This window comes from Pelodiscus sinensis, chromosome 5 (genome assembly GCF_052426305.1).
Source record: "Pelodiscus sinensis isolate ZL-2025 chromosome 5, ASM5242630v1, whole genome shotgun sequence".
Taxonomy (NCBI): domain Eukaryota; kingdom Metazoa; phylum Chordata; order Testudines; family Trionychidae; genus Pelodiscus; species Pelodiscus sinensis.
Window position 1 is genome coordinate 33,767,490 of NC_143056.1, and position 12,394 is coordinate 33,779,883.

General features: G+C 40.5%; 1 protein-coding gene across 2 annotated transcripts in view; it reads left to right on the forward strand.

Moving 5' to 3' along the window:
• Window positions 1-12,394, forward strand: part of EML5 (EMAP like 5) — a 332,722-nt gene that overhangs the window by 19,660 nt on the left and 300,668 nt on the right. For both annotated transcript variants that reach the window (XM_089778388.1, XM_075926740.2), the window contains exons 2-4: window positions 2,108-2,267; window positions 9,233-9,331; window positions 9,926-9,994. In XM_089778388.1, coding sequence (XP_089634514.1) covers window positions 2,108-2,267; window positions 9,233-9,331; window positions 9,926-9,994 — 328 coding nt within the window. The remainder of the gene's footprint in view (window positions 1-2,107; window positions 2,268-9,232; window positions 9,332-9,925; window positions 9,995-12,394) is intronic.

Here is a 12,394-nt window from a genome sequence, read left to right on the forward strand (position 1 = left end):
TGGTCATCCGTAGTAGAGTTGGAGCCCCTGGATTGGGGCTGCTGCAGCAAGGCTGGTGGGCCAGGAGTCCAGCATGCTTGTAGGCTGCTCATGGGGCAGCAGGGTGGTGACAGAGGGGGAGCCAGTGGGGAGGCTGGAGGTTGGCCAGTGGCCACCAGGAAGAGCTGGATTGCAGGGCCAGAAATGACCTCCCCTGTTCTGGCAAAGCCCCTTGTTCAGGACCAGTCAGGTCCTGAGGGTCCCAGACCAGGAGGTCCAACCTGTAGTGTATGCCTCCTATTAAGTTTCTGGCTGGGTCAAATTGAGAATATTTAAAGTGCATGTGTCAATACGGTAAAAGAGAGCTTTTTCCATTCCCACCATTTATATGCTCTAAAATCCAAATGGTTATTTGGATTGCTTTGAAATTCAGTGCACCTTACATGCATTAGTATTAGTGGTTTAAATTTGGGGTCATTTAACAGAGGGGATTCTGAATTATAGGTCCCCACAAAACACTTCAGTTCTGCTGTGTGTTACTGTTAAACTGGGAGGTGATAATAATTGGATGAATCACTGACCTTGTTGAGTTTAATGGGTTAAGTTATAATAGCTGATGGTACATTAGTCACAAGCCCCCATCTAAGCCTAAAACAATAGGAGTTTGGGACTGAATGGCTGGAGGTTGTTGCAATTTGTGATTCAGAGATGTCAATTTATTTTATGGGTGTTGCAAGACAAGTACCCCGTCACTGTGGGGTGAGGGTGCGATAGTTCAGCAGCACGGAGAGCTGGCTTAAAAGCTGGCTCGCCGCATGTATTGGCTCCCGCCAACCCTCGCCCCTGTGCTGCTGCCTTTGATAGAGAGGCAGCAGCATGGGGCAGGGGAGGTGGCTCTGTGGATCCAGTGGTTGTGGGGAGCTGGCTTTTAAGCTGGTTCTCCCCAAATATCGGCTCCCATCTGTTCTCTCCTGCTGCCTCTCTGGGAGGCAGGAAGGTGTGTGTGTGTGGGGGGGGGGACGTCAGGGCCATCTTCCCACGATCACTGGCTCCCGCTTCCTCCCCCCTTGTTGCCTCCGATACAGAGGCAGCAAGGATATGTGTGTGTGCATGCGTGTGTAGTCATTAGGATTAACCAATAAACCCAGCCTATATGCTCACATCCCTAGTGAGTGATAGGGGGATTGAGGGACAATGGTGCAGGCACACGTATCCCTACAGTCTTCCTCTTCTATGTCTAAATCTGGGATGGGGTGTTCTTGCCCTTCTGGGATCACCCTCCTCATGAGATGAGATATAGGAGACATTTCCCCATAGGAAGTGTCTGAGCCCCTCTCCTGCTCCGCTTGTCTGTGCCAGCATTTGGTGACCCTGTGCCCATCTGCAGGGGTTGGTACACCTCTGTCCTCTACAGTTATGTGAACCTGGTTCTGACCTTGCCCTTTTGGGAGAGTCTGAAGCTCCCTCCTTGCCCCATTTGTAATCCAGGACCTGGGGAAGTCCTGTTCCTGTGGATGGATGGAAAGCTGAGAATGGGCATCCTTTATGCATATCATAAGTTCTAAAGACCTCAAGAGTGGAATGAAAACACCTTCTGAGGTGCAATTGTTTCAGGTTGTATTTCTCTTCATGGGATATTATCACTCAGCTGAGAACATCACATTGAGATAAATGGGCAGCATCAATATAATGGTCTCCTGTTGATATGCATTTTAGTTGGTCAGTTCCTGGACTGTCATTGCTCATTAAAAGTGCTGACATATGGGTGGAAATTGGGTAAATATTGCATTTTATTAATATTAGCAGAACTGACTTAAATGGGGCCTGTGTGTTGTGTAATCTTGCCTTAATCTTTGTATTCACGCTGGTCAGTGTGAAAGAAGCTACTTGCATATATTTGTATATATATTTGCATATACATGCAACCACATTTAAGTTGTGGCCCATAGCATGTGCTGTGAGTATCATTGTGGCCCTTGGGGCTTCCAAAGTTGAGTAGCTCTGGCCTAGATCATCCCTGACAGGATTTTTGTTTAAGGAATTAAACATTAGATTAACAAGCTAAATAATATATAAGTTCCTTGAACAAATGTTCTAATGTTAGAAATAATTTTTCATTTTTTGGCAGCCTTGCTTTGCATCCTGAAAGAGTGTTGGTGGCAACAGGTCAAGTTGGAAAAGAACCATATATCTGTGTCTGGGACTCGTACACTGTGCAAACTATATCGATACTGAAAGATGTTCACACACATGGTATAGCTTGCTTGGCATTTGACTTAGATGGGCAGGTATGTACTCGATATTCTATTTTCAGAATCTGTTTTTAAAAGATAAACTGTCTAAATCTGTTTTTAATTAAGTCCTCCCATATAACTCCCAGGAAATAATTGAATCAAAGTTTTTATTTGTTTAGTTTCAGTTTCCGGAAAGTGATGTTAGTATTTATAGACTCTTTTCTTGACAAATGTAAAAATTTGCAATTTATGGAGAGATTTGAATGAAAAGATGTGCAGGGCCTACTGCACTTCACTAGGGAGATCATTCCAGGTATAGAAAAGAGCAAGAAAGAAGACACTCCTGATGGCAGACTATTGTCCACTTTACAAAATGTCAGCCATCTTGAAAAGACCTTTTCTTTTTTAAATTCACAGATTTAGGGCCAGATTATGTGATCATGATTCTGGCCTTATAGTGGAGGCAGTATGGAGCCATTGCTGCAGGAGGGTTTTAGGAAGCACAGTTCCCAGAGTAGAAAATTGCATCTCTGAATGTCTCCAGCATCCTGCATACTTACTCCACTGACCTAGATGGCTCTGCTAGTTGTTGTGGAGCATATTTTAGTTTATTCTCTCTATTTTGGCAGGTAGTCCTAACTACAATTGTGACTGGCCTCTGCACAGGATGAGGAGAAGGCTCCTTGTGCTACTTCACTTCCACTTCCCATTCTCCTCTTTTTACAGACTTGTGCAGAGGCCAGACACAATATGATCCTTAGGCTGTGTTCTTTCCTAGCGGACTTTAATTCCTTCTGTTAGACAGGGAAATTAATGTCTGTTACTTACTAGCTCTACTACATTCCCTGTTACAAATGTAATGGTGTAGAGACCAAATATTCTTATTGTCTGAGCAAGAATTAAGGTAAGCATGATCCCACGTGTGGCTTTCATTTAAAAAAATCTGGAAATATAAGAGGGAAGCCTTAGAGACCATCAGTGTAGTTAGGAATCTTTAGACTCAGAACTGTCCTTACTCATATGCAGAATACTCAGTTACGTATAACATCTGAAAAATTGGGGTGCCACTGGCTCTTAATGTCCAGCCATCCGCCCACCTCTTCCTATCTTATTTTGTGGCTTTACTTCCTTCAGAGAGGATCTATTTAACTTTAAATGAAAAAGCATGCCAGATCTATTAGTGGAAAACTGAACCTGTGAAAGAGCTATTCAAGTGGTAATGAAGCCATTAAATAGGCATATGCCAACCCCAAATATAGAGGGTCAGTTTCTGCATTTACTGTGTTAGTCTACAGGACCTTAGTTTGAAATTTGCTTTGAAAATATTTAATTAGATTCTAAAATCAGATTTCTAAAAAATCATCCAACCCTCCGGCTGCCATCAGGCATATGGGATCCATTTTAATAGTCCTGTGTAAGACCTCATAAATCCTAAGGACAACCCTGTTTAGGTTTTAGATTTCTCACTGTGGCTAAGCTTTCAGGATGCATTGCTTGCAATAACAGCATTCTTTTAACTTCAGTAGGCAACTTCAGACACTAAGCTGGGGGGAGAGGTAGATATGCTTAAGGGCAGAGATAGGGTCCAGAGTGACTTAGACAAATTGGAGGATTGGGCCACAAGAAATCTGATGAGGTTCAACAAGGACAAGTGTAGAGTCCTGCACTTGGGACGGAAGAATCCCAAGCATAGTTACAAGCTGGGGACCAACCAGTTAAATTGTAGTTCTGCAGAAAAGGACCTGGGGGTTACGGTGGATGAGAAGCTGGATATGAGTCAACAGTGTGCCCTTGTAGCCAAGAAGGCTAATGGCATATTAGGTTGCATTAAGAGGAGCATTGCCAGCAGATCCAGAGATGTCATTATTCCCCTTTATTCGGCTTTGGTGAGGCCACATCTGGAGTATTGTGTCCAGTTCTGGGCCCCCCACTACAAAAAGGATGCGGACGCATTGGAGAGGGTCCAGTGGAGGGCAACCAAAATGATTAGGGGGCTGGAGCATATGACTTATGAGGAAAGGCTGAGGGACTTGGGTCTGTTTAGTCTGCAGAAGCGAAGAGTGAGGGGGGATTTGATAGCAGCCTTCAACTTCCTGAAGGGAGGTTCCAAAGAGGATGGAGAGAGGCTGTTCTCAGTAGTGACAGATGGCAGAACAAGGAGCAATGGTCTCAAGTTGTGGTGGGAGAGGTCCAGGTTGGATATTAGGAAAACTATTTCACTAGGAGGGTAGTGAAGCACTGGAATGGGTTACCTAGGGAAGTAGTGGAGTCTCGGCTTGACAAAGCCGTGGCTGGGGTGATTTAGTTGGAATTGGTCCTGCCTAGAGCAGGGGGCTGGACTTGATGACCTTCTGAGGTCTCTTCCAGTTCTATGATTCTATGATTCTAAGAACACTATGCCTCTACCCTTCAGATGCTGTTCTAGCATCAATCATTCTTGTCTTCCTAATCTCTTAGGGTACATCTAGATTACATGCCTCTGTCGCCAGAGGCATGTAGATTAGGCTACCAGACGTAGGAAAAGATAGCGGCGATTTAAATAATCGTCGCTTCATTTAAATTTACATGGCTGCCGCGCTGAGCCGACAAACAGCTGATCAGCTGTTTGTCGGCTCAGCACGATAGTCTGGACGTGCGGGTGTCGACATCAAAGGTATTTGTCGACCACCCAGGTATGCCTCCTGGTAGCCTAATCTACATACCTCTGGCGACAGAGGCATGTAGTCTAGATGTACCCTTAGTGCTAGATGAGGATTGTTGCACTAAAATTTATTTTAAATCGTTAAAAATCTGCTGGAAACTGCTTGTAGTCCAGACTGTAGCTGCCTGTCCCTAAGTGGTTTAGAGTGGTATACACTTCCATTTTGGCATTGTTACCATTTGATTGGTATGTGAAATTCAAGGTACTGATTAAGGATGTTAAAAGGGGGGTAATTGGCTAATTGTGTAGTCGATAAAAATTCTGTCGACTACACTATTAGTTGATAAGGGAAGAAGCACTTAGTCCCGGCTCATGCTGGGAACAACCCTGCAGCAGCTGTGCAGTTTAAATGTAGTAAGAGCTGGGCAGGCAGACAGCTTGGTTCCTGCTCCATTTAAACTGCAGAGTTGCAGTGGGGTTATGTCACAGACCTGGTGTGAGCCGGGAGTGAGCCAGGCTGCCTGCCCGGCCAGAGCAGCTCCTGTCTTTGGTGGCCCAGACCGCCTCAGCTCCCTCTGTCCATGGGGAGTCCCAGGAGCTGTTGCCGGGACAGCCTCTGCCCGCAGCGAGCCTGGGCCTACCATAGGCAGAAGCTGCTTCATGGCAGCCTCCTCTCAACAACCCCCCACCCCCAGTGCTGCTGCCTCTAATAGAGGCAGCACTGCGAAGATGCCTCCTCCCTGCACCGGCTCCTGCTCTCCTGGTGTTTCCCTCATCAGGAACATAAACAAACTATTTATGTTTGGGGGGAGAAGGACTAGAATTAAAAAATAAAATAATAGCTGTTGAATATTATTTCAGTTAGTAGTTTTGCACTATAATTTAATTTCTTTATTTTTATTAAAATGAGATAAAACCCCATGTGTTCTTATTAATGCAATTTCTACATTTTTGTGTGTGAAAATGGTGGGACTATAGTTCACTCAGTCTCCTGTTGTCTATTCCCATGCTCATCCAGTATGTTACAACTTGCTGGCTCAAATGGTGGCAATGGCTTTGGAGGATAGGGTCAAAATTCAAAATGATCTGGACAAACTGGAGAAATGGTCTGAGGTAAACAGGATGAAGTTTAATAAGGACAAATGCAAAGTACTCCACTTAGGAAGGAACAATCAGTTTCACACATACAGAATGGGAAGCGACTGTCTAGGAAGGAGTACTGCAGACGGATCTAGGGGTCATAGTGGACTGCAAGCTAAATATGAGAGAACAGTGTGACGCTGTTGCAAAAAAAAGCAAACACAATTCTGGGATGCATTAACAGGTGTGTTGTGAGCAAGACACGAGAAGTCATTCTTCCGCTCTACTCTGCGCTGATTAGGCCTCAGTTGGAGTATTGTGTCCAGTTCTGGGCACCACATTTCAAGAAAGATGAGGAGAAATTGGAGAAGGTTCAGAGAAAAGCAACAAGAATGATTAAAGGTCTAGAGAACATGACCTATGAAGGAAGACTGAAAGAATTGGGCATGTTTAGTTTGGAAAGGAGAAGACTGAGAGGAGATATGATAGCAGTTTTCAGGTATCTAAAAGGGCGTCACAAAGAGGAGGGAGAAAAATTGTTCTCCTTAGCCTCTGAGGATAGGAGAATCAGCAATGGCCTTAAACTGCAGCAAAGGTGATTTAGAGGCTCGTCTAAACTACATTCCTCTGTCGAAAAAGGAATGTAAATGAGCTTGATCGAAAGTGCAAATGAAGTGCAGATTTAAATATCCCACGCATCATTTGCCTATTCGTGTCCGATTGCTGTTTCAAAAAAGGTTTTTTTGAAAGTGAAAACGCAGTCTAGACACGGTTCTTTTGGGGGGGAAAAAAAAACCTTTTTCAAAAGATTCGGTATTCCTGAAAAATTAGGGAGTATGGGTTCTTTTGAAAAACTTTTTTTTCCCCCAAAAGAACCTCGTCTGGACTGTGCTTTCACTTTCAAAAAACTCATTTTCGAAATAGCGATCGGACGTGAATATGCAAATGATGTGCGGGATAATTAAATCCGCGCTTCATTTTCACTTTCGATCAGACTCATTTACAGGGCTCACCAAGCAGCGGCAAGTCCCGCTCGCCAGCCGTGCAGTTCTGCAAGCTACGCATGTGTGGATCGCTCTGGGCATATGCAGATCGCGCGGCGCCGGCTGTGCCGGCTTGTAATCTACTCACCATGGGCGAGTAGATTACATAATTTGTTGAGCCCTGCTCATTTACATTCCTTTTTCGACAGAGAAATGTAGTCTAAATGAGCCCTATAAAAAACTTCCTGCCTGTCAGGGTGTTTAAACACTGGAATAAGTTGCCTAGGGAGGTTGTGGATTCTCCATCTCTGGAGATATTTAAGAGAGGATAGATAGACGTCTATCCAGGATGGTCTGCATGGTATTGGCTCCTGCCATGAGGACAGGGGACTGGAATCAATGACCTCTCGAGGTCCCTTCCAGTTCTAGTGTTCTATGATAACTCTATGGGAAAGTTTATGGTAGAGGTTTATTGGTAAGAAAGCTGCACCTCTACAATATGTTGTCTGTGGAAATATAGTCAAGCATACATCTGCAGGCAGCTGGAAAGCATGAAATTTGGTCTCTTTCTGACATTTAACTCCCAAGTTTTGTGAATCACCCAGATCTCATGGTAATTGATTGCTGCTTTTCAAATAATAACAATAGTAATAGATTGAATATATCTTTTTCCTCCATTCATTCTTGAGCAGGATTGTTAATGCTACAGCTGGATCAATTTCTGTTTGGAACATTTGCAGGAAAAGGAGTGGATTTAGAAAGCTCTGAAAACAGAAAATTTATGGATTTTTGCAAATAGACACTATAGATATAATTTACATATAAATTCTTTTCCGTGGGCTGTGTCCCTTACTGCCCATATAGTGCTTGTGCTATTGGAGATGAATTTTCCTGACAGGAAGACTTTTTAAACTGACTACAGTATTATTGTCTGAGTCAAAAAACAGAAACTAAATTTGCCTCAACTTCGTCCTATGAATGTAAGCATTATCAGTTAAAGGGAGGAAAAATCTTTGCCTCTAAGGCTCACAGTTCTTTATTCTGTCAAAATTAAGTTATCACCATCTAATTAAGCCATCACCATCATCACCAGCCATCTTTGTCTGTCCTTAGTCCATCTTTAAGATTGTGTAACATCTTTGTGATCATATCTTACTCAGCAACAATTGTGCTGTCAATGGTTAAGATAGCTAGTAAAGTTAATCTGCAAAGTTGAAATGAGAAGTGAGTTAAACTTAAAAATATACTGAATATTTCCATATATGACTATAGTGATTGCTATACTGTAATCTCTGTTTAAGTTAAGGGATGTTTGAGCAGCACAGAAATGTATATTTTTCTAGTTTTATTTTCGTCATCTCAGGAATAACCTTTTCCAGACTTCCAGATTTGCAATTCATCTTTTGTCTGAGGACTCATTGGATATGCTCACTGAATTTCCTCAGTGCAAGTTTTAGGCCCTGATGCTAAAGCAATCATGCAAGAAAATCTGCTTTAGAGAAGGAGGCAGCACGAATTATTTTATAACATAACTTATGGAGAGTGATTAGCTCTCAAAATATAAATTAACCACCATTCTTGCACAGCTCAGGATGCCCGTGGAGGTTTTCAGTCATCAGTAGTGATTAAACATATAGAATTGAATTGCATCTCTTGTTAAGCATCATCTGGGAAGCTGGATATGCACATGCATACTGTCTTCTTTTGTCACTGTTCATTTCATTCAGCCTCCTTACACCCGAAATGTCTTCTCTTTGGATCTTTTGAGAATTTCAGAAAATAAAATAAAGTTTAATAGGTATAAAATATTAAAAATATTTTTGGGTATTGGCTGAATTGAATTTTAAAAACACTCAGCTTTAACTTTTTTTTTAAATAAATACTTTAACAGGTTTTTTAAGATGTAAGATAACATGTTTATTCTTTTCACATCCCTTATATTTTAAGATTAATACTTAACGTGTTTACAGGATCAAGGTGTATGTACTTTAACTTCAGTGGGACTGCTCACATACATAATGTTAAGTGCCAGCATTTTTATAAGGTCAGGTCTTAGATATAGAGTAATGTTTTATGTATTTGTATATTGAGGATATCTCAAGGATGATAGTCAAACTACTTAATTCAGGTATGTCTATTAAGGTGACTAGAAGATTTTACCTATTGAAGACTAACACCAAGCCCTTAAATATACATAACATTCAATTTCTTTTAAAAATCCAGTTTAGGCAAAATGTGTCTCAAAATAGAACAAACTCAATTGAATTATTGATATTTTCCTTTTTCTCTGTTTTAAACTTCTTGAAAATGATCAGCGTTTGGTCTCAGTGGGTCTGGATTCAAAAAACACAATATGTGTATGGGACTGGAGAAAAGGAAAAATGTTGTCTATGGCTCCTGGTCATACAGACAGGGTAAGCATACTTAATGGAAGTATTGGTGGAATTTAGTATGTTGAAACCTTTGTGTGTATAAGATGGGAATTTTTGTCTTCTGAGTAAGAGTTGTTTTAGATTATAGAAACTGTTCATGTTAACTTGTTATTTGAGAAAAATATATGTAGCATAAATATCTATGCTTCATATGATGTGTATTCACCACATATTTATGCAGTCTCTGAAGACCTAGAAGGATATATTGAAGGTGTCATATTAGAGGCAGCTGTCGACCCTACCTGTGGTATGAGAGAATCAAAATGTGCCATATTTTTTGAACCCTGGAATTTATTAGGTGTGATGTGGCTTAGGAGTTGGGGAATACACCCGGTACTTTGGAGACCATTTTCAAGCAGGCTTATTCATTGCTTTTTATGTACACTGTAGTTTAACTTCTGAGAGGAGGGATACAAATACTTCCAATAAACTTTGAAATCTTCTAAAATAGCTTTCTGTTGTCTGTAGGTCAGTAGGCTTTGTGCTGTTTGAAGTGAATTTGTTCTATTTTCATTTATATCTAAAATTGTACATTTAAAAAAGGCTATCTGTACTAACATTCTGTTTTATTTGCAGATATTTGATATTTCTTGGGATTTGTACCAACCAAACAAATTAGTCAGCTGTGGTGTAAAACATATTAAGGTACTGTACTAAATTTACACTTCTCTTATATAAATATGTTGAGCTATATTTATTCTATTTTTTTTTTTATAAAACAAGTATCTGTATCATGGACTATAAAGGTAATATTTTTATTTAATTTAGATAGGAGACTTGTGTTCAGAATCTTACTAATAAATTACAAACAAAAATATTATTGCTCAAGAGATATTCTGATAACTTTACCATTAATACAATATATTAGATTCAGTTGCTGCTTAATATAAATTGAACATGTACATTGGAAAAAGAACATGATTTGTAATTAGACATCTGCAAGGGAATTTTTTAAAAGGATATGAGTTTTTTCATGATATACAGTGAAGTTATTTAAAAATGTAGTATTATAAAATATACTGTTTGAGATCCCAAGTAAATTGTGACAGCGGTGATGGTGATACATCCTTCTTTTGCCAATGTTGGCACACAGGGCAGAATCCAGTCTCTTCCATGTAGCTCTGTCATTATCTGGTGCTTTCTTCTGTTCTATGGTGTTGAGATTCACTGTTTTGTCCTTCTTGCTAAGAGTGGTGTTTTTTTCTCTAAGGTGCCTTTATTTGTTCACACAAGTTGGTTTCCTCCTGACAACTTTACGTGGCAGTCTCTGTGTTGGTATGCCTCCACAATGTCCAACACTTTCTTCTAGTTGTAGTGGAGATAAGCTGCTGTTTGACGATTTCTCAGATCTCTTCATCTTTGATAAAGTGTCACTGTCCAGTGGCCAGAATCTTTTGTAGGCATTTATTTTCAAAGGCATCTAGTTTTCTAACATTTTAAGATCTCCAGCTCTTTCAGATGTATGTTAGCACTGAGATTACATTTAAGCTGAAAGTTTGTTTTGCTTTGGTATTGTATATCTTGGGTTTTCTTATGTTGTTGAGATTAGTGAATGCTGTGGATGCCTTTCATAGCCTTGTTATGGCTTATTTCTCAAAATCTCTGTTCGCTAATATGGTGCTGCTCAGGTAAATTGACTGTTCAGATTTCTTTTGTTTGTGCATTCTGGTATGATGGTATTGCTTGATCCCAGGGTTTCAAGGATATTTGCTTGGTGTAATTGATTTTGCATCCTGCTTGGCTTGATATTTTTGTCAACGTGTCTGTCTTTTTTTGTTGCTTTCTGAAAATGTCACTCAGGAGCATGATCAGCAAAGTCAAGGCCTTGTAGGCATTTGCCATGTAACCATACTATATCAGTGTTTGGATAATGAAGAAGTGCACTAGTAATAAAATCTATAGCAATCTCAAACAAGAGTGGTGATAGAATGTAGCCCTGTTTCATGCTAGTGTCCATGTTGAAATACTGTGTTTTCTGGTTGTTTATCTTTACAGTGCTGTGTGCATCACTGTGTATAGCCTTGATGATATTGACAACTGTAGCTGGAAATTCCTAAGAACGAAGAATATTCCACATTGTGTGTCTGTGCAGTTTGTTAAATGCCTTTTGAAAATAGACTAAATTGATAATAAGGGGAGCTTGCCATTGTATGCATTTTTCGGATAGTCCTTAGCATGAATATCTCCTGTACACAGGATCTCTTTGGCCTAAATCCAGATGGTTCTTCCCTAAGCTTTGCATCCACTGTTTCATCCTACGTAGTATCACATCTATTACAGAGAGCAGTGTCTCTTCTCCAGTTGTTAGTCAGTAAAATTAGCATTTTTTAGTATTCTGAGAATTATTCCGTGCATCTGTTGGTTCGGAGTGATCTCTCTTTCCTCAGACTTGAATAAACAGCTCTGTCAGTTTGGTTAGGGTCGTAGTGTCAAGTGCATTTTTGCTGTGATTTGATTATCTCCCATTGCTTTGTTGTTTTTCAGCTTCTTGATTGTAGCCTGTACTTCTGACATCTCTATGGGACCGATGTTGATATCAAGTTGGTCAGGTTTGCATGTTTCACCGAATTCTGTTACTGAGGTACGGTTTGGTCTGTTTAGGATTTATTGCTCTGCTCATTTGTTGCTTTGTTCTACCCCAATTGTAAGCATTTTTTCCTTTTTTTTTATTGTTCCATTTCCTTTTCTGATGTTTCCATACAAGTCTTTAGTTACAGATTAAACAACTCTGAAGTTTCCTGTCATAACAGCAGCTTTAGCTGCTAGGTCTTAAACATAACACTATTTCTTTTCCCTTGTGTTATTTTTTCCACTGCTTTGTCTGTTTTCTTGTACTCCTTCCTTTGCTTTTTCTAATATTTCATTGGTCTTAGCATTCAGGATGCTTTGCTTTCCTCAGTAAAATGCCTTATCGCTTGGCTAATCTAATTCTTGTTCTGTTTATGCTGATAACCAACTATATCTTCTGCAGATTGAATCACTGATCACTGCCCACTTTCTTCAGGTCCAGTTGTTGCCTTGTTTTCGTCTTCCTCTGGCAATGCC